Source organism: Eptatretus burgeri, chromosome 10 (assembly GCF_056783735.1).
Source record: "Eptatretus burgeri isolate ZD-2024b chromosome 10, Ebu_testis_v1, whole genome shotgun sequence".
Lineage (NCBI taxonomy): Eukaryota > Metazoa > Chordata > Myxini > Myxiniformes > Myxinidae > Eptatretus > Eptatretus burgeri.
In genome coordinates, this window is record NC_140970.1 from 51,854,002 (window position 1) to 51,878,135 (window position 24,134).

General features: G+C 46.5%; 8 protein-coding genes across 8 annotated transcripts; 4 read left to right on the top strand and 4 right to left on the bottom strand.

Annotated features, from left to right (window-relative positions):
* The first annotated feature begins 423 nt into the window (after positions 1-423).
* Positions 424-3,952, top strand: LOC147018551 (uncharacterized). The gene has a single exon (XM_085898322.1). It carries the CDS (start codon positions 1,098-1,100, stop codon positions 2,019-2,021), a length of 924 nt encoding a protein of 307 aa, XP_085754448.1. The 5' UTR covers positions 424-1,097; the 3' UTR covers positions 2,022-3,952.
* Positions 3,953-7,138: 3,186 nt separating this feature from the next.
* On the top strand, positions 7,139-8,173 carry LOC147018552 (histone H3). Its single transcript, XM_085898314.1, has one exon. It carries the CDS (start codon positions 7,171-7,173, stop codon positions 7,579-7,581), a length of 411 nt encoding a protein of 136 aa, XP_085754440.1. The 5' UTR covers positions 7,139-7,170; the 3' UTR covers positions 7,582-8,173.
* Positions 8,174-8,318: 145 nt separating this feature from the next.
* Positions 8,319-8,725, bottom strand: LOC147018553 (histone H4). The gene has a single exon (XM_085898315.1). The coding sequence runs from the start codon at positions 8,679-8,681 to the stop codon at positions 8,370-8,372; it is 312 nt and encodes a 103-aa protein (XP_085754441.1). The 5' UTR covers positions 8,682-8,725; the 3' UTR covers positions 8,319-8,369.
* A 378-nt stretch (positions 8,726-9,103) lies between these two features.
* On the bottom strand, positions 9,104-15,134 carry LOC147018554 (uncharacterized). The gene has a single exon (XM_085898317.1). The coding sequence runs from the start codon at positions 15,108-15,110 to the stop codon at positions 14,187-14,189; it is 924 nt and encodes a 307-aa protein (XP_085754443.1). The 5' UTR covers positions 15,111-15,134; the 3' UTR covers positions 9,104-14,186.
* Positions 15,135-16,907: 1,773 nt separating this feature from the next.
* LOC147018555 (histone H4) lies at positions 16,908-17,680 on the top strand. The gene has a single exon (XM_085898321.1). It carries the CDS (start codon positions 16,919-16,921, stop codon positions 17,228-17,230), a length of 312 nt encoding a protein of 103 aa, XP_085754447.1. The 5' UTR covers positions 16,908-16,918; the 3' UTR covers positions 17,231-17,680.
* A 97-nt stretch (positions 17,681-17,777) lies between these two features.
* Positions 17,778-18,531, bottom strand: LOC147018556 (histone H3). Its single transcript, XM_085898319.1, has one exon. The coding sequence runs from the start codon at positions 18,435-18,437 to the stop codon at positions 18,027-18,029; it is 411 nt and encodes a 136-aa protein (XP_085754445.1). The 5' UTR covers positions 18,438-18,531; the 3' UTR covers positions 17,778-18,026.
* A 445-nt stretch (positions 18,532-18,976) lies between these two features.
* LOC147018557 (histone H2AX-like) lies at positions 18,977-19,990 on the bottom strand. The gene has a single exon (XM_085898318.1). It carries the CDS (start codon positions 19,947-19,949, stop codon positions 19,575-19,577), a length of 375 nt encoding a protein of 124 aa, XP_085754444.1. The 5' UTR covers positions 19,950-19,990; the 3' UTR covers positions 18,977-19,574.
* A 180-nt stretch (positions 19,991-20,170) lies between these two features.
* On the top strand, positions 20,171-21,813 carry LOC147018558 (histone H2B 3-like). The gene has a single exon (XM_085898320.1). It carries the CDS (start codon positions 20,226-20,228, stop codon positions 20,604-20,606), a length of 381 nt encoding a protein of 126 aa, XP_085754446.1. The 5' UTR covers positions 20,171-20,225; the 3' UTR covers positions 20,607-21,813.
* Positions 21,814-24,134: the final 2,321 nt, after the last annotated feature.

A 24,134-nucleotide genomic window follows, 5' to 3' on the forward strand; every position in this document is an offset into this window, starting at 1 on the left:
CTGCGGGCACCGCCTTTCTCTCATCCACTTCACCAGACTCTGCTTCATATAACTCCAAAGGATTTGTTAAACAAGAACTACCTTTGGTAAACCCATGCTGACGACCTTTAATAAGTTTGTATATGTTTAAATGGTTCTTCATCCGGTCCTTAATTAATTCATCCAACACCTTCCCCACAAGTGAAGTCAAACTAACAGGTCTATAGTTTCCCAATTCTTCTCTGGATCTTTTCTTAAACAATGGTGTTACATTTGTAACTCTCTAATCCTCCATTACCTGTCCTGACTCAAGGGAACGATTGAAAATATCCTTCAACATCTCGCTTACCCGCTCAGCCACCTCCATCAACCCTCTCGGAGACATATTATCTGGACCCGGAGCCTTATCTACTCTTAGATTATCCAGCTGTTCCTTCACTTCCTCCACTCCAACCTGGATCTTCTGTAAAAGCCCTTCCTCACCTTCTTGACAAATACTCTCAGCTATTGGTAATTCTCCTGACTGTTCTTGTGTCAAAGTTGAAGCAAAATACCTGTTTAATAAGCCTGCCATCTCACTTTCATCACCAACCACTCTCCAGGTGCTATTCCTCAATGGACCCACACTGGTCCTCACCTGTTCTTTTCCCCTGATATACTTAAAGAAAGCCTTGCTGTTATGTTTAATATTCTTAACCACGTCCTTCTCAAACTCTCTTTTGGCTCACTGAGTTATTTTCCTAACTTGTCTCTGTTTACTCCGATAGTGATATAAATCTAACTCCAGTCCTGTTATTTTAAACCTAACAAATGCCTTCTGCTTCTCCTGTATGGCGTTCCTTGTCCCAATCACACGAGTCTCGGAAAAGCCATTTTTTTGTTGTTGTTTTGACTGCCTTGCAAAGGTGTTTACAGACAGGTGCACATTTAACCATGAACGTTTTGACGATGAAGTCAGGTCCAAGAAGAGATTTGTCTCTTGAAAATCTGAGCCTGAGTAAATAAGCGCCTTGAACGAAGCTTGAGAACGTGTCCGAGGAAGCAATGGTCCATCAAAGCAGATCTTCCATCTGCCATATCGGCCCGAGGAAGACGGTGAAAGGTCCAGAGAATTGAAAATGTGCTTCTTGCCGTTTGCCAGCACATGCCTGCACCTGAAAATGCTGTGCTTCGTTCGCATGGATTTATCGTTGATATCAATTACTGAGTTCAAAGTGACGGAAGAAACACAAACGGATACGGGAACACCTCTCATCGTTTTCCGAGCGCCGACGATGATTTCTACCACGTCCGCTCCCCCACGCCGTCACTATAACATCGGCGGCGGGGCGAGGCCACGCATCGTTTGTACAAGATTGTACTTGTGTTTTGATACTCGTCTTCCTTCTCATTGCCTCGTTTGTTGCGAAATGGCGGAGACTGCTCCTCTTCCAACAGCACTTTCGACTTCGGCATCGCCTCTCAAGCGAGCCAAGAATAAACCTGCCGCATCCAGGACCCCAAAGAAGTCTGGCGTCACCCTCCCGGAAAGGATCATCAAGGCGGTGGGATCGAGCAAGGAGCGAAACGGTCTATCAATGTTTGCTTTGAAAAGGGCGCTGGAGGCCGATGGCTACGATCTCCAGCAGAATTCCTTTCGTGTCAAGACGGCTGTGAAGAAGCTCGTTGAAAGTGAAAGGCTCGTGCAGACCAAGGGCAAAGGCGCTGCCGGCTCGTTCAAACTGAACAAGGAGAAGAGTGCCAAAGCAAAGAAGGGCTCCAGTCCCAGAAAAGTTACCAAGACCCAAACCAAGGTTAAAGTGGCCAAGAAAGCAACCAAAAAGACAGCTTTGAAGAAGACAGGGCGGAAGATTTCTCCCAAGAAAGCCAAAACACCTGCCAGCGCTTCTTCGAAGCCGTCCAGGAAGACATCTGCCAAGGTCAAGAAACCTGTGAACAAGGTACTGTCCAAGACCAACAGCAAGACCAAGGCAAGGAAGCCAAAGTCGAAGCCTGCAGCTAAAGGTTTGAAGAACAAGAAGGCGACACCTAAAAAGAAGTGAAGGGAAGAGAGTGGTGGTGAAGTCTTTCTTCATCCTCATCAATTTCCCAAAACCCACAACGGCTCTTTTCAGAGCCACCCACCACGTTCACTTTAAAAGAGCTGATCCGATGGTACATAAAATCACGAGTGGGGCATGCTTGTGCACTGCAAGCAAATAGTCTTGTGCAGACATAATATGTTGTTGAGGTCGGAGTTCGAGCATGGACAAGGTCCATGTGGTGGTCGCCAGACCTTCCACCTCCCTCAAACCCAGAGGCTGTCAGCGACAGATAACTCTGTGGCCAAACGGGCTGATTGTGATAATTTGGTCTAACAAGGTCCTCTCGTCCATTGCATCATGCTGGGTGTGGGACTATTTCTTTAGGTTTTGTTGAATTCGGAACAGTTTAGCAGGTATCTGTGTTCGTTCGTTGAAAGAAGAATGGGGGGGGGGGGAGGCCTTGTGTTAAGTTTAGCGTTCAAGTCAATTGGGGCCTTGGGAGTATGTGGGTGAAAAAGGGAATAAATAGAGAGTGAAGCGGAAAGAAAGAGGAGCACATAAAATGTGATAGATGCTCAACGTGGGACACATCAAGATTAGGGGAAACAGGGTTCTTACTGTTGTTGGAAGTGTGAGGAAATAGTTCACTTGATAGTTATTACGAGGTTGAAGGAACGGATCGATAATTTGCAGCAAGTGAAAAAATGTTAAAAATTTGTCGATAATAGTTGGTTACAGTTGTGGCGTGAGGTTGCTGTGGACATTGGAAGTGGTGATTGTGCAGGGGGAGGAGGTCATGGTGATGGTGCAGCGGGAGCACGCAGTGGTGATGGTGGAGCGGGAGCTGGCAGTGGTGAAGTTGCAATCGGAGCAGGCAGTGGTAAGTGTGCAGCAGGAGCAGGTGGTGGTGAGGGTGCAATGATAGCAGGCAGTGGTGATGGTACAGTGGGAACAGGCAGTGGTGATGGTGCAGCGAGAACAGAAAGTGGTGCTGATGCATGCAGTGGCAATGATGCAGCGGTATCCCACAGTGCTGTGGGTGCAGCGGGAGTGGGCAGTAGTGAGGGTGCAGTGAGTACATGCGGTGGTGATGGTGCAATGGAAGCAGGCAGTGGTGATTGTGCAGTGTGAACAGGCAGTGGTGATGGTGTGACATGAACAAGTAGTGTGATTGTGCTGCGAGGGCAGATAGTGTTGATGGTTCAGCTGTAGCAGGCAGTGGTGCTGATGGAGCGGGATCCTGCAGTGGTGTGGGTGCAGTGGGAGTTGGCAGTGGTGAGGGTGCTGCAGGAGCATGCAGTGGTGAGGCAGTGAGTGCAGGCTGTGGTGAAGGTGCGGAGAGTGTAGGCTGTGGTGAAGGTGCAGCGAGTGGAGGCTGCAGTGAGGGTACAGCAGCAGAGATTGGTAGGAATGAAGTCTGGGAGACAGTTTTTGTTGGTGATGAGACGATTGAATATGTAGATTCTTCATTCTGTTGGAAGGATCGTGGACAAAGAAGTCTGTGGAGTTGTGAAGCAGCAGGAGTTAGGGACATTGAAGGAAGGGTAAATGACATCGTATCTGGTAACGGAATGAGGAACTTGGTGGTGGTACACTTCGGAACAAAGGATTTCGGGAAAGTTTACTCTGAGGTTTTTGGGTAAGTGGTTTCAGGATATTGGGTGAGTGGCTCAAAGCAAAGGGTTGTGAGGTAATGTTTTTGAGGAGTACATTAAGAATTAAATATATGCCTGAACAAGGAGGTATATACAGAATTGTGCTACGACATGGAAAACAGCATCCTGGTTGCCATGGCAACCACTTTAGATGACGAACGTATGTCACGACACAACGTCTCACAGTCTGTACCTATGTACCAAATATGAAACATGAAAGTTCAAAATTTTGGGAGTTAGAGTGCGGACAGGAACAGACAGACGGACAGACAGACGACCGGTATCACATCATTCGCCCCGATATATATATATATATATATATATATATATATATATATATATATATATATATATATATATATATATATATATATATATATATATATATATATGGGGCATATAAAAAGGGCATGTGGTAAGGGAAGAGTATTAATTATGGGGGATTTCAACTTGCCAGGGATATATTGGGTTCAGGAACACGGAAAGGGAAGAGCGGATGAGGATTTCCTAGTTTTAGTCCAGGATTGCTTTTTACTCAGTTTGAAGATAAACCTACGAGGGGGAGTGCAGTGTTAGTGATGTGCAAAAACCTCTTTTGAAGTGATGATCCCAACATGGTAAGTGGAGGTCGGGGAGCATTTAGGATCAAATGAGGAAAACATTGTGTGTGCAAGAACTCTGTTGAGGGTTGGAGTTCAGGATAGTAGGGTGAGGCTATTAGATTTCAGGAAGGCAAACTTTGAGGGTTTGAGGAGAGAGTTGGGTGATTTAGATTGGGAGACTAACAATAGGACAATCAGCATTAGAGAAATGTGAAACTTTCAAGGACCAAATGTGTCGAGTGCAGAGTAAGTACATTCCAAAGGTGTAAAACTATAAGTAGAAAGAGGCCAGGGTGGTTCAGCAGTGACATAAGGAATGCTATTATGGAGAAGCAAAAGGCATTTATTAGGTTAAAAATAACAGGATTGGAGTTAGATTTATATAATTATCGAAGTAAAGAGGCAAGTGAAGAAAATAACTCAGCAAGCCAAAAGAGAGTACGAGAAGGACGTGGCTTAGAATATTAAACATAATAGCAAGGCTTTCAAGTATATCAGGGGAAAAGAACAGGTTTGGACCAGTGTGGGTCCATTGAGGAATATCACCGGGAGAGTGGTTGGTGATGAAAGTGAGATGGCAGGCTTATTAAACAGGTATTTGGTTCGACTTTGACACAAGAACAGTAAGGAGAATTACCAATAGCTCAGAGTATCTATCAAGGAGGTGAAGAAGGGCTTTTACAGAAGATCCAGGTTGGAGTGGAGGAAGTAAAAGAACAGCTCGGTAATCTAAGAGAAGATAAGGCTCTGGGTCCAGATATGTATCTGAGAGTATTTATGGAGGTGGCTGAGCAGGTTAGCGAGATGTTAACAGATATTTTCAACAGTTCCCTGGAGTTAGGACATGTACTGTACCTGAGGATTGGAGAGTAGCAAATGCAACAGCACTATTTAAGAAAGGATCCAGAGAAGAATTGGGAAACAATAGACCTGTAGGTTTGACTTCAGTTATGGGGAAGATGTTGGAGACATGAATGAGGAACCATATGAGGAACCATATTAATGAATAGAAACTAATTAAAGGTAGTCAGCATGGGTTCACTAAAACTAGGTCTTGTTTGACAAATGTTCTAGAATTCTCTGAAGCAATTTCTGATTGGGTGGATGAGGGAATTGCAGTGGACAAAGACAATAGTATATCTGGACTTTACAAAGGCATTGTGATGATGTACCATGTCGGAGGTTGTTAGCCAAAGTGAGGGCTTGTTGAGTGGCTGGTCAGGGAGCTAATTGGATTGCAAACTGACTTAGTGATAGGAAGCAGAGAGTGGCTGTGAGTGGGAGGATGTACGTAGCGGGGTACCTCAGGGATCAGTACTCGGACCATGACTTCATTGTTTACATCAACGATTTGGATAACGGGGTAAAGAGTAAGCTTTCCAAATTTGCAGATGACACAAAGCTTGGAGGTAATGTGGATAGCAGAGGGGGTGGTGATCAGATTCAGGAAAGTATTGATACTTGTGTAGATTGGTCAAAAGATTGGCAGATGGAATTGAATCTGAGCCAGTGTTAGGTGTTGGGGATGGAAAAGAACAACGAAAATAGAGATTACATGATGCAAATGGGTAATTTTGGAGCGTGTCACACAGGAGAAGGATCTGGGGGTGGTCATAGATATGGGAGGTAAGCAGGCAGCACAGAGGCCAGGTAGGTACAGGGAAAGCAAATAGGGTTTTAGGTTGAATACGTGGGGGGATCAATTACAAATCAAAAGAGGTGGTGTTAACATTGTATAGGAGTTTAGTGTGGGCCACATCTAGAATATTGTGTACAGTTTTGGTCACCACAACTTAGGAAGGACATAGCTGCCATCGAGAGAGTTCAGTGTAGGGCTACTAGATTGATTCCAGGCCGAGAGAGACTCAGCTGTGAGGAACAGCTGAAGGAGACGGGGCTTTATACACAAGGATGGAGGAGGTTATGAGGAGATATGATAAAGATGTTTAAGATAATGAAAGGTATCGATAAAATAAGTGTCAATGAATTATTCAACAGTGCAGACAGTGATAGGATCAGGGACCATAGCCTGAGAGTAAAGAAGAGGACAGTTAAGACGGTAGCAAGGGAGGGGACTTTTACTCAGAGAGTTGTTAATGCGTGGAATGGTCTCCCTGGAAAAGTAGTTGCAGCAGAAACAGTGGATAAGTTGTAATTGGAATTAGATAGGTACCTGTAAGTATTGGAGGTGGAGGTGTATTGGGATGTTGACAGGACTTTTAGGTAGCTTGAGCATTGATGGGTGATTGTGTGCACGTGTGCGGAGTGTTGGTGGGGGTCTCGGGGGTCTTCTCAGTGTTGTGTGGTTGGTGTGTTTTTCACCCCAGACCGGACCATCTGCATCCATGCCACCTCCACTGAAAAGAAAAATACAAAGTAATTCCAAAATTAAATAAAAAACATTTTGCATTTTTCTTCATTTCATCGGGTGTTGATAAATTGTTGTGGTGTTGAAAGGCCTCCACCTGTGTCCGGTTTCCTTGTGGGTGTCCTCGGGTGTGGGGTAGATATTGGTGGGAGAAACGCGCAACAGAGAGCGGACGGAGCTTTCCCTCGTGAGGTGGATCACATCGGGCTCGGCTTTGAGCCAATGGGGAGCCGAGAGTGAAAGTTCGACCAATCGAGAAAGTGGAAGGTGTGGCTTAATTCTTCAGCCAATAGGTAGCGTGAAAAACGTGTCAGCCAATAGGAAGCGTGAAAAACGTGTCAGCCAATAGCAAGTGCGAAAAACGTGTCAGCCAATAGGAAGCGTGAAAAGTGTCAGCCAATAGGAAGCGTGAAAAACGTATCAGCCAATAGGAAGCGGCTGAAGCGTCTCTCAGCGCAAATAAAGCCGCTCCGCGCATTCATCGCTTTATTCATCTCCGTTTGTTCCAAAGGTTGTTTTGGATATTTGTCTCGGTGATCACGATGGCCCGAACCAAGCAGACCGCCCGTAAATCGACTGGTGGAAAAGCTCCTCGGAAGCAGTTGGCGACCAAGGCGGCCCGTAAAAGCGCGCCGGCCACCGGTGGCGTGAAGAAACCTCATCGTTACCGGCCGGGAACCGTGGCGCTGCGTGAGATCCGTCGCTACCAAAAGTCCACCGAGCTACTGATTCGCAAGCTTCCGTTTCAGCGTCTGGTCCGTGAAATCGCTCAGGATTTCAAGACGGACTTGCGTTTCCAGAGCTCGGCGGTGATGGCGCTGCAGGAGGCGAGCGAGGCCTACCTGGTCGGTCTGTTCGAGGACACGAATCTGTGCGCCATTCACGCCAAGCGTGTCACCATCATGCCCAAGGACATCCAGCTGGCTCGACGGATCCGCGGCGAGCGGGCCTAATCCTCCCGTCCCTTAACCGTGCGCGCAGCTCCGCACCACCCAACGGCTCTTTTCAGAGCCACCACATTTTTCTTAAAAGCCTCATCGACCCTTTTCACACGAGTCGCGATGTTTTGTGTGATATTTACTTGTAGTTGTGGAACGGAGGTACATTTAGTGAAGAACTTTAACTGTTTTTAACCAACACGAAAACATCACGACTCGGACGGGGAGTTTTAATGAGACCTGTGAAGGCTCGTTGGGTGTGAGGGGGATGGGGGGTTCAGGATGGGTTAATAAAACCCGACAATGATGATGATTCGTGGGATTCCTCACACAAGATCTTCGTATTGAAGGTCGAGCTCATGTTATGGTGGAAGGTAAGAGTACCACGTGATAAATATTACCATCTATTGTACATCACGTGGTTTATTTTACAAGACCCTTGGTTTATGGATAAATCCCTCCAACCCATCGTCACCTCGTTCAACCTCGATTGGTTTTCAAATGTCATTTATTGAAGGTTCAAACACCTTTCCCCGATCCTCACGGAGCTTTATTCACGTTTCCGAAGTACCAAACGGTTTTATTTAAACACGTCGAACATCTTTGTTATTTTGAACCGAACATGGAGGGATCATAGATTCATTCACCTCATGAACACAAATTAATAATCATAATAAATTACAATACTGGAACAAAATAATACCGGGTTATCGAGGGGATGCTGGAAGCTCATTCATGAACGAGTTGGTGGCTCTGAAAAGAGCCGTTGTTGTTGTAGTTGATGAAAACCACCACCGGAATGTTTAACCACCGAAACCGTAGAGAGTTCGGCCCTGGCGTTTCAAGGCGTACACCACGTCCATGGCGGTGACGGTCTTCCGCTTGGCATGCTCGGTGTAGGTGACGGCGTCGCGGATAACATTCTCCAGGAACACCTTGAGAACTCCGCGGGTTTCCTCGTAGATGAGACCCGAGATGCGCTTCACCCCTCCACGACGGGCAAGACGACGGATAGCCGGCTTCGTGATTCCCTGGATGTTATCACGGAGAACCTTGCGATGGCGCTTGGCTCCTCCTTTTCCGAGACCCTTTCCTCCTTTACCTCGTCCTGACATGGCGACGACGGTTGATTTCAGAACACTATGAGCAAACGACGAGCAGTCGTGTGTTTATATGGTGGAGACACCGAGGTTTCCTATTGGTTGAACTCCATAATCACCATTTGCTCTTTGACCTTTACCCCTTGACTCCGACATTTAATTGTTTTCTCTCGAAGAAGAAGGGGTGTGGTTCCGCTCCAGCACTCTCCATCAACTTTCCCCTTTCAACTTCATTGCTGCGCATGCGGCTCCTCGTCCTTTCGCTTTCACGACCTCAATGGGTGTTGGTTGTGAGCCCGGTGTGAAGACTTCAACAGACCCCCCCCCCCTTTCAAGTTACCTCCCGGTAATCTGAAATCGATTTCAAGTTACCCCCGCACTTCGACATTACCCCCCTCCCTGATTTAGCTAAAATGATAAATTATTATGCCCACAAATCATGATACGTTTATTCAATAGAACACGTAAAACATACAAGATTGAAAGCTCATCTCAAAGTCTGAAAACATAAAAAAAATATGTTAATTGTATGGCAGCTGAGCTGCCAGGGTCACTCTCATTTCTTCAAGCACAACTGTGTCGCTGATGCAGTGCCCCTCTACCAGTACACACACTGAAACTAGTACTCGTTTCGCTGATCTCGGAAGGATGACCAGCTGAGTCAACCCCCTGGTGTATTAATTCAGTGGCCAACGGGGCTTGAATTCAGGACCACAGAATCCCAAGCCACCACCCTAACCACTGAGCCAACACCAGGCTACTAGAGGGTTAAAAAAAAATTATATCAAGTCACAGACGAATCAAGCTTTACATTATTTTATGCATTGAACAAGAAAATGAAAATCAACAAACCAATCTGTCCGGTGGAGTCTGTCAGTGTGAACTGCCGGACAATCAGTCCTGCCACTTGTACACGGAATAGGCCGTTTTCTGGCACTTGTAAGTGGCTCAAATTTATATGGCTCAGGGCCAGAAACTCCATAGTATAAATTCCCATCATCCTCCGACTCGTCCTCGGCAATATCGGAATGAACACACTTAATTTCATCGCCGCTGAAATCACTCTCCGATTCGCATCTCGCCATTGTTCACACGCTGTTTCCGAATGTTCACGAAGTTTTCGGAGAACGTGACGTCATAGCATCTTTGGTAACTTCCGGACTGTTTTTCGATCACCGACAAAAGTTTTGACTGAAATGTTAATTTTATCACATTTTGAGTTTCAAATGTAAGAAAATAAATACCCAATGATTATTAACGTGCTTACAACCTTCGAATCACGCGAAGTCATCAGAGACCCAAAACCTGCTCTTTAAATGATGGTGTTACATTTGTTACTCTCCAATCATTGGGTACCTGTCCTGACGCCAGTGAGCAAATGAAAATATCCGTTAACATCTCGCTTACCTGCTCAGTCACCTCCACCAACCCTCTCAGCTGCATATTATGTGGCCCCGGATCCTTATCTACGCTAAGATTACCTTGCTGTTCCTTTACTTCCTCCACTCCAACCTGCATCTTCTGTAAAAGCCCTTCTTCGCCTCCTTGATAGATTGTCTCAGCTATTGGCAATTCTCCTGACTGTTCTTGTGTAAAAGTTGAAGCAAAATGCCTGTTTAATAAGCCTGCCATCTCACTTTCATCCCAAACCACTCTCCCAGTGCTATTCCTCAATGGGCCCACACTGGTCCTGACCTGTTCTTTTCCCCTGATATATTTAAAGAAAGCCTTGCTGTGATGTTGAATATTCTAAGCCACGTCCTTCTCATACTCTCCTTTGGCTTGCCGAGTTATTTTCTTAACTTGCCTCTGTTTACTCCAATAGTGATATAAATCTAACTCCAGTCCTGTTATTTTAAACCTAATAAATGCATTTTGCTTCTCCTCAACAGCGTTCCTTATGTCACTACTCAACCACCCTGGCCTCTTTATAAATCTATAATTCCAGCAGTCTGTGTCTGTGTCTGTGACCACTATTTCTCGACAACCACTGGTCCGATCGAATTGAAACTTGCCAGGTATATTGCTGGGGCCCTGTGGATGTGCCGTTTCAAGGTTTGATATTAATTGGACAAGTGCTTCCCAAGTTATGGCCATTTATTTACCAACCAATGACAAGACACTTTGCTGCGTGGGCGTGGCCGATGGGGAAGAGAACCTCAGCCACGTTCCCCATTACGGGTTACAATGTACGGACTTCCGGATAATGATGACTTACTGTATTCTAATAATTTCTCAATTTCGTATGCGCATTTATTGATAAACACAATGCCCCAATCCAGTCGTCGTTGACGAGAGCGAAGGCACGGCCTGTGTGTTCGTTTTAAAGTTTTTTTTTTGTTTTTTTTTTTTGTTTTTTTTTTTGTTTTTTTTCCACGTACTTTTTTTTTCTTTTTTCTTTTTTCTCTTCTGTTCTCTTTGTGTTTTTAACAGCTTGCGATGACATTGCGAAAAAGCAAAATATGTGGGTGCTAATTGAATAATTGGCCATTAAAACTAAATTGCGAATAATCGTAACCGCGATATGCGAACTTCCGGGCCAGGCACGTAGGGCACACGAGATCGAAGGAACGGCCTGTGTATTTGTTGTTTCTGGCTCGCGGTTTGAAAGTTTTTATTTTCATTTTATTTATTTGCACATATGACCACGCACGTACAGGCAAGTACTGGTACTTCTAGTTTTACACCTCATTGGAATGTACTTCCTCTGCATTCTTCACATTTGGTCCTTTGAGGTTTTCCATTTCTCTAATGCTGATTGTCATTTTGTTAGTTTCCCAATCTACATCACCCAACTCTCTCCTTATGCCCTCAAAGTTTGCCTTCCTGAAATATAACAGCCTTACCCTACTATGCTGAACTCTAACCCTCAATAGAGTCCTTGCACACACAATGTTTTCGTCACTTGATCCAAAATGTTCCCCCACCTCCACCTCCTCCACCAGATTGGGATCGTTACATAACCGGAGGTCGAACATTGCACTCCCCCTCGTGGACTTATCTACAAACTGGGTTAAAAAGCAATCCTGGACTAAAACTAGGAAATCCTCATCCGCTCTGCCCTTCCCCTGTTCCTGGACCCAATATATCCCTGGCAAGTTGAAATCCCCCATAATCAATACTCTTCCCTTACCACATGCCCTTTTGAATTCTTCATGTACTCCTCAAAAACATTACCTCACAACCCTTTGCTTTTAGCCACTCAACCAATATCCTGGAGCCACTTACCCAAAACCTCAGTAAACTTTCCCGAAATCATTTGTTCCGAAATGTACCACAACGAAGTTCCTCATACCATTACCAGATACGATGTCATTTACCCTTCCTTCAATGTCCCTAACTCCTGCTGCTTCACAACTCCACAGACTTCTTTTCCACGATCCTTCCAACAGAATGAAGAATCCACATATTCAATCGTCTCATCACCAACAAAAACTGTCTCCCAGACTTCATTCCTACCAATCTCTATTGCTGTACCCCAATCACATTTCACATTTCCAACCTCGCCTCCAAAGCCAGTCGCCGACTGGGAATCTTCTGTCGTGCAAAGTCCTTCCTCGGCCCTCTTGAGCTCCTGACCACTTACAAAGCTTTTGTCCGTAGCCTGATGGAGTACTGCTCTCCCCTCTGGGCTGGTGCTCCTGCCTCCCACCTTTCTCAGCTTCATGCTGTGGAAATCAGGGCATTTCGGATCATCAGCATCTCCCGCAATGAGGCTGAGTCTTTGGGCCTCTCACTCAATCAACGCAGGTTGGTCGGTGGTCTTTCTGTCTTCTACCGTCTCCTCTCCAGCCTTGCCTCCCCCTGCTCTCTCTGCGATTTGTCCCCACCACATTTCCACAGTGCGCTCAAGGTCTGCCAACAACCCCCTTCTGGTAAAACTACCAAAATCACGAATCATTGCTCACCTTCACTCTTTCATTCCTCTTTTTTCCCACCATTGGAATAAACTCCCTCACTCTATTATTTCCCATTCTTCCCTCCATGCTTTCAAAACAGCTGTTCACCACCACCTCTTATCATCCCCCATCCAAATCCTCGATCTTTTCTACCCCCCATAATCCACCCAAGCCCACTTCCTTCAATTCCCTGCTTTCCTTCCTAAAAGTCCCTGTAATGTCCATCTTCTATTCCTCATGTTGTCCGTCCCATCCCTCTCCCTTCCACAGATCTCCGAAGGGGTCTGCTCCCCACTGTTTTGTCCCTCCCAGTCCCGCCCCTCTTGTCTCATGCCCCTTTGCTGTGCGTTGTGTGTTCGCTCTCACACGAGCCTCGTCAAGGTATACAAAAAAAATTAAAAAATCACAGCCTGCACTCCCTGCACCTCAACCACAGCCTGCACATTCATGAGAGACTGCACCTTCACAACAGACTGTACTTGCCACACCTTCACCACAGCCTGCACTCGCTGTACCTTCACCACAGCCTGCACTTACTGCACCCTCACCATTGCCTGCACTCACTGCACTCTTACCACTGCATGTTCCCGCTGTACCCTCACCACTGCCTGTACGCACTGCATGCAAAAGCACCACTTCCTGCTCTCGCTACACCATCACCACTGCTTGTTCCCACTGCACCATCACCACTGCCTGCTTCCATTGCACTCTCACCACCACCTTCTCCTGCTGCACCCTTACCACTGCCTGCTCCGCTGCACCATCACCATTGCCTGCTTCCATTGCATCCTCACCACCACGTTCTCCTGCTGCACCCTTACCACTGCCTGCTCTGCTGCACCATGACCACTGTGTGCTCCCGCTGAACAATCACCACTTCCAATGTCCACAGCAACCTCACTCACAACTAACCATTATCTACAAATTTTTCACATTCTGCTACTTGCTGCAAATTATCGATCCGTTCCTTCAACCTCGTAATAACTATCAAGTGAACTATTTCCTCACTTCCAGCAACAGTAAGAACCCTGTTTCCCCTAATCTTGATGTGTCCCACGTTGAGCATCTATCACATTTTATGTGCTCCTCTTTCTTTCCGCTTCACTCTCTATTTATTCCCTTTTTCACCCACATACTCCCAAGGCCCCAATTGACTTGAACGCTAAACTTAACACAAGGCCTCCCCCCCCCCCCCCATTCTTTTTTCAACGAACGAACACAAATACCTGCTAAACTGTTCCGAATTCAACAAAACCTAAAGAAATAGTCCCACACCCAGCATGATGCAATGGACGAGAGGACCTTGTTAGACCAAATTATCACAATCAGCCCGTTTGGCCACAGAGTTATCTGTCGCTGACAGCCTCTGGGTTTGAGGGAGGTGGAAGGTCTGGCGACCACCACATGGACCTTGTCCATGCTCGAACTCCGACCTCAACAACATATTATGTCTGCACAAGACTATTTGCTTGCAGTGCACAAGCATGCCCCACTCGTGATTTTATGTACCATCGGATCAGCTCTTTTAAAGTGAACGTGGTGGGTGGCTCTGAAAAGAGCCGTTGTGGGTTTTGGGAAATTGATGAGGATGAAGAAAGACTTCACCACCACTCTCTTCCCTTCACTTCTTTTTAGGTGTCGCCTTCTTGTTCTTCAAACCTTTAGCTGCAGGCTTCGACTTTGGCTTCCTTGCCTTGGTCTTGCTGTTGGTCTTGGACAGTACCTTGTTCACAGGTTTCTTGACCTTGGCAGATGTCTTCCTGGACGGCTTCGAAGAAGCGCTGGCAGGTGTTTTGGCTTTCTTGGGAGAAATCTTCCGCCCTGTCTTCTTCAAAGCTGTCTTTTTGGTTGCTTTCTTGGCCACTTTAACCTTGGTTTGGGTCTTGGTAACTTTTCTGGGACTGGAGCCCTTCTTTGCTTTGGCACTCTTCTCCTTGTTCAGTTTGAACGAGCCGGCAGCGCCTTTGCCCTTGGTCTGCACGAGCCTTTCACTTTCAACGAGCTTCTTCACAGCCGTCTTGACACGAAAGGAATTCTGCTGGAGATCGTAGCCATCGGCCTCCAGCGCCCTTTTCAAAGCAAACATTGATAGACCGTTTCGCTCCTTGCTCGATCCCACCGCCTTGATGATCCTTTCCGGGAGGGTGACGCCAGACTTCTTCGGGGTCCTGGATGCGGAAGGTTTATTCTTGGCTCGCTTGAGAGGCGATGCCGAAGTCGAAAGTGCTGTTGGAAGAGGAGCAGTCTCCGCCATTTCGCAACAAACGAGGCAATGAGAAGGAAGACGAGTATCAAAACACAAGTACAATCTTGTACAAACGATGCGTGGCCTCGCCCCGCCGCCGATGTTATAGTGACGGCGTGGGGGAGCGGACGTGGTAGAAATCATCGTCGGCGCTCGGAAAACGATGAGAGGTGTTCCCGTATCCGTTTGTGTTTCTTCCGTCACTTTGAACTCAGTAATTGATATCAACGATAAATCCATGCGAACGAAGCACAGCATTTTCAGGTGCAGGCATGTGCTGGCAAACGGCAAGAAGCACATTTTCAATTCTCTGGACCTTTCACCGTCTTCCTCGGGCCGATATGGCAGATGGAAGATCTGCTTTGATGGACCATTGCTTCCTCGGACACGTTCTCAAGCTTCGTTCAAGGAGCTTATTTACTCAGGCTCAGATTTTCAAGAGACAAATCTCTTCTTGGACCTGACTTCATCGTCAAAACGTTCATGGTTAAATGTGCACCTGTCTGTAAACACCTTTGCAAGGCAGTCAAAACAACAACAAAAAAATGGCTTTTCCGAGACTCGTGTGATTGGGACAAGGAACGCCATACAGGAGAAGCAGAAGGCATTTGTTAGGTTTAAAATAACAGGACTGGAGTTAGATTTATATCACTATCGGAGTAAACAGAGACAAGTTAGGAAAATAACTCAGTGAGCCAAAAGAGAGTTTGAGAAGGACGTGGTTAAGAATATTAAACATAACAGCAAGGCTTTCTTTAAGTATATCAGGAGAAAAGAACGGGTGAGGACCAGTGTGGGTCCATTGAGGAATAGCACCTGGAGAGTGGTTGGTGATGAAAGTGAGATGGCAGGCTTATTAAACAGGTATTTTGCTTCAACTTTGACACAAGAACAGTCAGGAGAATTACCAATAGCTGAGAGTATTTGTCAAGAAGGTGAGGAAGGGCTTTTACAGAAGATCCAGGTTGGAGTGGAGGAAGTGAAGGAACAGCTGGATAATCTAAGAGTAGATAAGGCTCCGGGTCCAGATAATATGTCTCCGAGAGGGTTGATGGAGGTGGCTGAACGGGTAAGCGAGATGTTAACGGATATTTTCAATAGTTCACCAAAGTCAGGACAGGTGCCGGAGGATTGGAGAGTAGCAAATGTAACAGCATGATTTAAGAAAAGATCCAGAGAAGAATTGGGATAGACCTGTAAGTTTGACTTCAGTTGTGGGGAAGATGTTGGATGAATTAATTAAGGACCTGATGAGGAACCATTGAAACATATACAAACTTATTAAGGGTCGTCAGCATGGGTTTACCAAAGGTAGTTCTTGTTTCACAAATCCTTTGGAGTTCTATGAAGCAGTGTGGTTGGGTGGGTGAGAGAAAGCCAGTGGACATAGTATATCTCGACTTTAAGAAGGATCAGTCCTCAGAGATCAGTACTCGGACCATTACAGGATTAAATCGTGGTGAATGACTCTGCATCACTTCAACCTCATTTGACACGATTATTTGTTTCCTTGAGTGAAAGGGAAGGGATTTAAAAGCGAGTGCAGTTTTGTTCTCGCTGGAAGCAGCTTGGCTACTGGATCGCTATAATTTCTTGGAAGCGTGGCTGTGCCGTCGATGCTGTGCCGTCGGTGCTGTGCCGTTGGTGCTGTGCCGTTGGTGCTGTGCCGTTGGTGCACCTCCACCAGTACACTTGCACTCATTTCACCGACATCGGAAGAATGACAAGCCGAGTCAACCCCACTTGGTGTTAATTCAGTGGTCAACAGGGCTCGAACTCAGGACCCCAAGATCTGAAGGCAGCCACCGGAATGTCCAAACAACACCGGGCTCACAACCAACACCCATTGAGGTCGTGAAAGCGAAAGGACGAGGAGCCGCATGCGCAGCAATGAAGTTGAAAGGGGAAAGTTGATGGAGAGTGCTGGAGCGGAACCACACCCTTCTTCTTCGAGAGAAAACAATTAAATGTCGGAGTCAAGGGGTAAAGGTCAAAGAGCAAATGGTGATTATGGAGTTCAACCAATAGGAAACCTCGGTGTCTCCACCATATAAACACACGACTGCTCGTCGTTTGCTCATTGTGTTCTGCAATCAACCGTTGTCGCCATGTCAGGACGAGGTAAAGGAGGAAAGGGTCTCGGAAAAGGAGGAGCCAAGCGCCATCGCAAGGTTCTCCGTGATAATATCCAGGGAATCACGAAGCCGGCTATCCGTCGTCTTGCCCGTCGTGGAGGGGTGAAGCGCATCTCGGGTCTCATCTACGAGGAAACCCGCGGAGTTCTCAAGGTGTTCCTGGAGAATGTTATCCGCGACGCCGTCACCTACACCGAGCATGCCAAGCGGAAGACCGTCACCGCCATGGACGTGGTGTACGCCTTGAAACGCCAGGGCCGAACTCTCTACGGTTTCGGTGGTTAAACATTCCGGTGGTGGTTTTCATCAACTACAACAACAACGGCTCTTTTCAGAGCCACCAACTCGTTCATGAATGAGCTTCCAGCATCCCCTCGATAACCCGGTATTATTTTGTTCCAGTATTGTAATTTATTATGATTATTAATGTGTTCATGAGGTGAATGAATCGATGATCCCTCCATGTTCGGTTTAAAATAACAAAGATGTTCGACGTGTTTAAATAAAACCGTTTGGTACTTCGGAAACGTGAATAAAGCTCCGTGAGGATCGGGGAAAGGTGTTTGAACCTTCAATAAATGACATTTGAAAACCAATCGAGGGTTGAACGAGGTGACGATGGGTTGGAGGGATTTATCCATAAACCAAGGGTCTTGTAAAATAAACCACGTGATGTACAATAGATGGTAATATTTATCACGTGGTACTCTTACCTTCCACCATTACATGAGCTCGACCTTCAATACGAATGATCTTGTGTGAGGAATCCCACATGAAACCCACTAATCATAATCATTGTCGGGTTTTATTAACCCATCCTGAACCCCCCATCCCCCTCACACCCAACGAGCCTTCACAGGTCTCATTAAAACTCCCCGTCCGAGTCGTGATGTTTTCGTGTTGGTTAAAAACAGTTAAAGTTCTTCACTAAATGTACGGTTCCACAACTACAAGTAAATATCACACAAAACATCGCGACTCGTGTGAAAAGGGTCGATGAGGCTTTTAAGAAAAATGTGGTGGCTCTGAAAAGAGCCGTTGGGTGGTGCGGAGCTGCGCGCACGGTTAAGGGACGGGTGGATTAGGCCCGCTCGCCGCGGATCCGTCGAGCCAGCTGGATGTCCTTGGGCATGATGGTGACACGCTTGGCGTGAATGGCGCACAGATTCGTGTCCTCGAACAGACCGACCAGGTAGGCCTCGCTCGCCTCCTGCAGCGCCATCACCGCCGAGCTCTGGAAACGCAAGTCCGTCTTGAAATCCTGCGCGATTTCACGGACCAGCCGCTGAAACGGAAGCTTGCGAATCAGTAGCTCGGTGGACTTTTGGTAGCGACGGATCTCACGCAGCGCCACGGTTCCCGGCCGGTAACGATGAGGTTTCTTCACGCCACCGGTGGCCGGCGCGCTTTTACGGGCCGCCTTGGTCGCCAACTGCTTCCGAGGAGCTTTTCCACCAGTCGATTTACGGGCGGTCTGCTTGGTTCGGGCCATCGTGATCACCGAGAGAGATATTCAAAACAACCTTTGGAACAAACGGAGATGAATGAAGCGATGAATGCGCGGAGCGGCTTTATTTGCGCTGAGAGACGCTTCAGCCGCTTCCTATTGGCTGATACGTTTTTCACGCTCCCTATTGGCTGACACTTTTTTCACGCTTCCTATTGGCTGACACGTTTTTCGCGCTCGCTATTGGCTGACACGTTTTTCACGCTTCCTATTGGCTGACACGTTTTTCACGCTTCCTATTGGCTGAAGAATTAAGCCACACCTTCCACTTTCTCGATTGGTCGAACTTTCACTCTCGGCTCCCCATTGGCTCAAAGCCGAGCCCGATGTGATCCACCTCACGAGCGAAAGCTCCGTCCGCTCTCTGTTGCGCGTTTCTCCCACCAAATATCTACCCCACACCCGAGGACACCCACAAGGAAACCGGACACAGGTGGAGGCCTTTCAACACCACAACAATTTATCAACACTCGATGAAATTAAGAACAATGCAAAATATTTTTTTTTTATTAAAGCGTTTTTGTTTTTTTTTGTAGTTTTATTTATTTTATTTTTTCCAGGGAACGGGCATCGATGGTTCTTGGGTAAAAAAAAAAACCTCATCATCCACACAACACCCCTTGACAAGACCTGCAACAATACTCCGTACACGTGTCCGCAATCACCCATCGACACTCAAACTCCCTGAATTCCTGCCAACACCCCTCTATCTTCATAACGTACAGGTCCCTATCGAATTGTAATTTAAACTCATCTACTGTTTCTGCTGCCACGACCTTTCCAGGGAGACCATTCCATGCATAACTACTCTCTGAGTAAAAGTCCTCGACCTTACTACCATCTTAACTGTCCTCTTCTTTACTCTCAGGCTCTGGCCCATAATCCTATCAGTCTTCACTGTTGAATAATTCATCAACCTGATAAATATCAGACGTTGAGTTGGGCTTGAAAGTACAAAGAAAACATTTAAACGGGAGGGTTCCCCAGCACACGGTACTGGGTTTGGTGTATAACACAGATTGTGTATCGCTGATGCTGATTTCGGAAAGGTTTGAGTGGCTCTGAAAAGAGCCGTTGTGTGAGAGCCAGAGAGCTCTTGGGCCTTGTGCGAGGCGAAGCCGTTTACTTGCCCTGGCTTTTCTTGGGGAGCAGCACGGCTTGGATGTTTGGCAGGACACCACCTTGCGCGATCGTCACGCCGCCCAACAGTTTGTTCAATTCCTCATCGTTGCGGATGGCGAGCTGCAAATGGCGCGGGATGATGCGCGACTTCTTGTTATCTCGGGCCGCGTTGCCAGCGAGCTCCAGGATCTCCGCGGACAAGTACTCGAGCACGGCGGCCAGATAGACCGGAGCGCCGGCACCGATACGCTCGGCGTAGTTTCCTTTGCGGAGATGTCTGTGGACACGACCCACGGGAAATTGCAGTCCAGCACGGGAAGAGCGAGACTTCGCCTTGGCACGAGTCTTCCCAGTGCTTTTACCACGTCCCGACATGATTCCTGCAAATAGAGTCGAAAAATAACGCACCTTACTGAAGATCATAGCAACAGTGGCGAATGTATTCTTTTGAAGAGGAATTTGGATCAGGAATCGTTCACGCCCACTTTTCAACCATCCAATGGCTGCGCGTCAGGTTCTGTGGCCCCGCCTCCAAACCCTCTGTGATCCACAAATTTGCATATGAACCCTTTATAAGACGGACTCGATGCAGTGTTGTCACTATTTCTTTGCAGATTCACTTTTCGGTTGTCGGTTCGATCGACGCTCGTCATGCCCGCGGATCCTCCCAAGCAAGTGGTGGCGAAGAAGGGTTCGAAGAAAGCCGTTTCTAAGGCGACTCGAAAGGGTCCCGGTAAACGGCGTTCCCGCAGAAAGGAGAGCTACGCCATTTACATCTACAAGGTTCTGAAGCAAGTTCACCCCGACACGGGTGTTTCGTCCAAAGCGATGAGCATCATGAATTCGTTCGTCAATGACATCTTCGAGCGCATCGCGTCCGAGGCGTCTCGTCTGGCGCATTACAACAAGCGCTCGACCATCACGTCGCGGGAGATCCAGACGGCGGTTCGTCTGCTCCTTCCCGGGGAGTTGGCCAAGCACGCCGTGTCCGAAGGCACGAAGGCCGTGACCAAGTACACGAGCTCCAAGTGAGCTCGGACTCGCACCCCGCGCTCCTCGGGTTCATCCACCCACAAACGGCTCTTTTCAGAGCCACTCAAATGGTTCTTTAACAGAGCGCAACCTTTGATTTTTGTGTCCCTCCGGTTCGTTAAGCATGCTGGGAATACTAGCACGGCGTTTCTTGGACCTCGTGGCTTCCTGTGTTGAACTAACTTGAGGGGAACCTGTCTCTTTGGAGGGAGAGGCGGGTGTGGGGAGCGAAACTGTTCAGGGCCCTTTCACTGATCATCTCCCTTTAACACATGGCCACTTTTCCCATTTGTTCTCGATCTCTCGAATGTGCACTTCGGATCTCGTGTTTGCTTCGCTGAATGACGCCGCAATTTATGTGTCGTGAGTTGTGACTCGTTTTCTTGCTTATTTATCTTTCGGTCCGTCATTGTGTGCAAAGTGCAAACAGAACAATAAGTCACACAGGAAAAGATCTCCGGCAGGTTGTATATTTTCAGAGGGGGGTCATTTATAAATCAAAATAGGTGGTGTTAATATTGTACAGGAATTTAGTGAGGGCCACATAGAGAATATCGTGTACAGTTTTAGTCACCACAACTCAAGAAGGACATAGATACCATAGGGTTCAGTGCAGGGCTACGAGATTGATTCCAGGCCGAGACTCAGCTATGAGGAGCAGTTGAAGGAGATTGGGATTTATACACTAGAAAGAAGGCAGTTACAAGGAGATATAGCGATGTTTAAGATAACTTGTGCGGGCCCGTACGTGCGTGGCTGTACGTGCAAAAAAAAAAACCTTTCAAACCACGTTCCAGAAGCAACAACCACAGACTGTTCCTTCGCTCGCGTGCCCGTACGCGAGTGGATATATGTCCAAAAAAAAAAACTTTCAAACCACGTGCCAGAAGCAACAACCACACAGACTGTTCCTTCGCTCTCGCGTGCCCGTACGTGAGTGCGCCGTATGTCCAAAAAAAAATAAAAAAAACTTTCAAACCACGTGCCAGAAGCAACAACCACACAGGCAGTTCCTTCGCTCTCGTGTGCCCATACATGCGTGCCCATATGTGCATGGCCGTACGTGCGTGCTCGTACGTGCGTGCCCGTACGTGCAGGGCCGTAGTGCAGAGAAAAATAAATTAATTGATAATTGTCACGTCAATTGTGATGTCATTGCACCATGTCCTGTCATTGGTTTGGTAAATAAATGGCCATAACTTGGGAACCACTTGTCCGATTAATATCAAACCTTGAAAAGGTACATACTCAGATCCCCAGCAATATACCTGGCAAGTTTCAATTAGATCGAACCAGTGGTCGTCGAGAAACGGCGGTCACAGACAGACAGACAGACAGACACAGAGATTGCTGGAATTATAGATAGATGAAAGGTAGAGATAAAATAAGTCTAGATGAATTATTCAAGTGTCGACTGACAGAACCAGGGGCCATATCCTGAGAGTAGAGGAGAGTTAAGACGGTAGTAAGGGAGGGACTTTTACTTAGAAAGTAGTTGATGCATGGAATGGCCTCCCTGGAAAAGTAGTTGCACAGAAGCAGTAGCTAAGTTTAAATTACAATTAGTTAGGTACCTGGAAGTTCTGGAGATAGAGGGGTATAGCGATGTTGACAGGACTTTTCGGTAGTTTGAGTGTTGATGAATGATTGTGTGCAGAGTGCTGTTGGTGGGGGTCTCATCAAGGGGTGTTGTGTGTTCTTTACCCAAGACCATCAACGCTGATGCCCCCTCCCCTGGAAAGAAATACAAGGAAATCCAACACAGGTGGAGGCCACTCAGCCCATCATGCCTGCACGAACACCACACCAACCCATCCACACAAGATCCAAGGAAGAAAATACAAAAAAAAGTTTTTAATTTAAAAATTTTGTTTGTTCGTTTGTTTTTGTATTTTTTTTAAATTTATTTTCTTCCCTTCAGAGGAGGGGGCATGGGCTTTGTTAAAAACACACAAAAACCACACAATCCCCCTTGACAAGACCCCCACCAACAGCACTCCGCACACAATCCCCATCAATGCCCAAACTACCGAAACGTCCTGTCAACATCCCTATACTCCTATATCTCCATAACCTCCAGGTACCTATCTAATTGTAATTTTAACTCGGCATTGTTTCTGCTGCCACTTCATTTCAACGGAGGCTATTCCATGCATTAAATACTCCATGAGTGAAAGTACCCTGCCTTGGTACCATCTTAACTCTCCTCTTCGGCTATGGCCCCTGGTCCTACCACTATCTACTCTGTTGAATAATTCAGCGACACGTATTTTATCTCTACCTTTCATTATCTTAAACATCTCCATCATATCTCCTCGTAACTTCCACCTTTCTGGTGTATAAAGCCCTGTCTCCTTCAACCGCTCCTCACAGCTGAGATTAGCTAGGCTGGAAATCAATCTAGTAGCCCTGCGTTGAACCCTCTATATGGTATATATGTCCTTCCTAAGATGTGGTGACCAAATCTGTGCACAATATTCTAGATGTGGCCCTCACTACATCTATCTATAATTCCAGCAGTGTGTGTGTGTGTGTGTGTGTGTGTGTGTGTGTGTGTGTGTGTGTGTGTGTGTGTGTGTGTGTGTGTGACCACTGTTTCTCGACAACCACTGGTCCGATCTCATTGAAACTTGCCAGGTATATTGCTGGAGACCTGAGGATGTGCCTTTTCAAGGTTTGATATTAATTGGACAAGTGCTTCCCAAGTTATGGCCATTTATTTACCAACAAATGACAGGACACGTTGCTGCGGCGATTTATTTACCAACCAATGACAGGACACGTTGCTGCGTAGGCGTGGCCGATGGGGAAGAGAGCCTCAGCCGCCTTTGCCATTACGGGTTTTTTCTCTTCTCTTCTCTTTGTGTTTTTCCTTGCGAAAAGGTAAAATACGTTGGCGCTAATTGAATAATTAACCATTAAAACTAATAATTTATCAAAACGTTGGCAGATCCAGCAGCCTCCGCATTCTTGCCCTGGCCGAGGAAACAAAGAAGAAGCGCCGTTTCCTCAGCAATGTTGTTTATGAAGAGGTGCTAACGAGATAAAGGTGTGTACATGGAGACAATTTTTATTATTATTTCTTTATTGAAGAAAAATTGTTCCTAAAATAATTTATCAAAAAAAGTGCACAATTTTTTTTGTTTCGAAGTGTCAAAACTGTGTGGCCTTTGGAAGTGTTAAGGAATTCAGCTCTACTCAACATGCTTGCCAACAAAATGTATCTCAATTTGGTGGTATGCTTTGCAAACTTTTTTTTTAAACTATTTTCAAACTAAAACAATTCGAATATGGAATACCGAATAACACTGTACTTTCAGATCTCTTACAAATCCTACCCTGTCGCCTCACCATGGCATAGGAGTGGCAATGGTCAATGGCTGCGAATGTCATGGCGAGCAAAGACAGGGAGGTAAACTTGATTTTAATTTGGATTTTAATTAACTCTGTGTGTAAGCATCACAGCAGTTGTTACTTCAATGAAAGCGATAATTCGTGGAATGATGTGAACATTCCGTACGGGCACGC

Bases quoted from the DNA above. Each gene is read 5' to 3' on its own strand.
- LOC147018551 (XM_085898322.1), top strand. From the start codon at position 1,098: ATGTGCTTCTTGCCGTTTGCCAGCACATGCCTGCACCTGAAAATGCTG.
- LOC147018552 (XM_085898314.1), top strand. From the start codon at position 7,171: ATGGCCCGAACCAAGCAGACCGCCCGTAAATCGACTGGTGGAAAAGCT.
- LOC147018553 (XM_085898315.1), bottom strand. From the start codon at position 8,681: ATGTCAGGACGAGGTAAAGGAGGAAAGGGTCTCGGAAAAGGAGGAGCC.
- LOC147018554 (XM_085898317.1), bottom strand. From the start codon at position 15,110: ATGTGCTTCTTGCCGTTTGCCAGCACATGCCTGCACCTGAAAATGCTG.
- LOC147018555 (XM_085898321.1), top strand. From the start codon at position 16,919: ATGTCAGGACGAGGTAAAGGAGGAAAGGGTCTCGGAAAAGGAGGAGCC.
- LOC147018556 (XM_085898319.1), bottom strand. From the start codon at position 18,437: ATGGCCCGAACCAAGCAGACCGCCCGTAAATCGACTGGTGGAAAAGCT.
- LOC147018557 (XM_085898318.1), bottom strand. From the start codon at position 19,949: ATGTCGGGACGTGGTAAAAGCACTGGGAAGACTCGTGCCAAGGCGAAG.
- LOC147018558 (XM_085898320.1), top strand. From the start codon at position 20,226: ATGCCCGCGGATCCTCCCAAGCAAGTGGTGGCGAAGAAGGGTTCGAAG.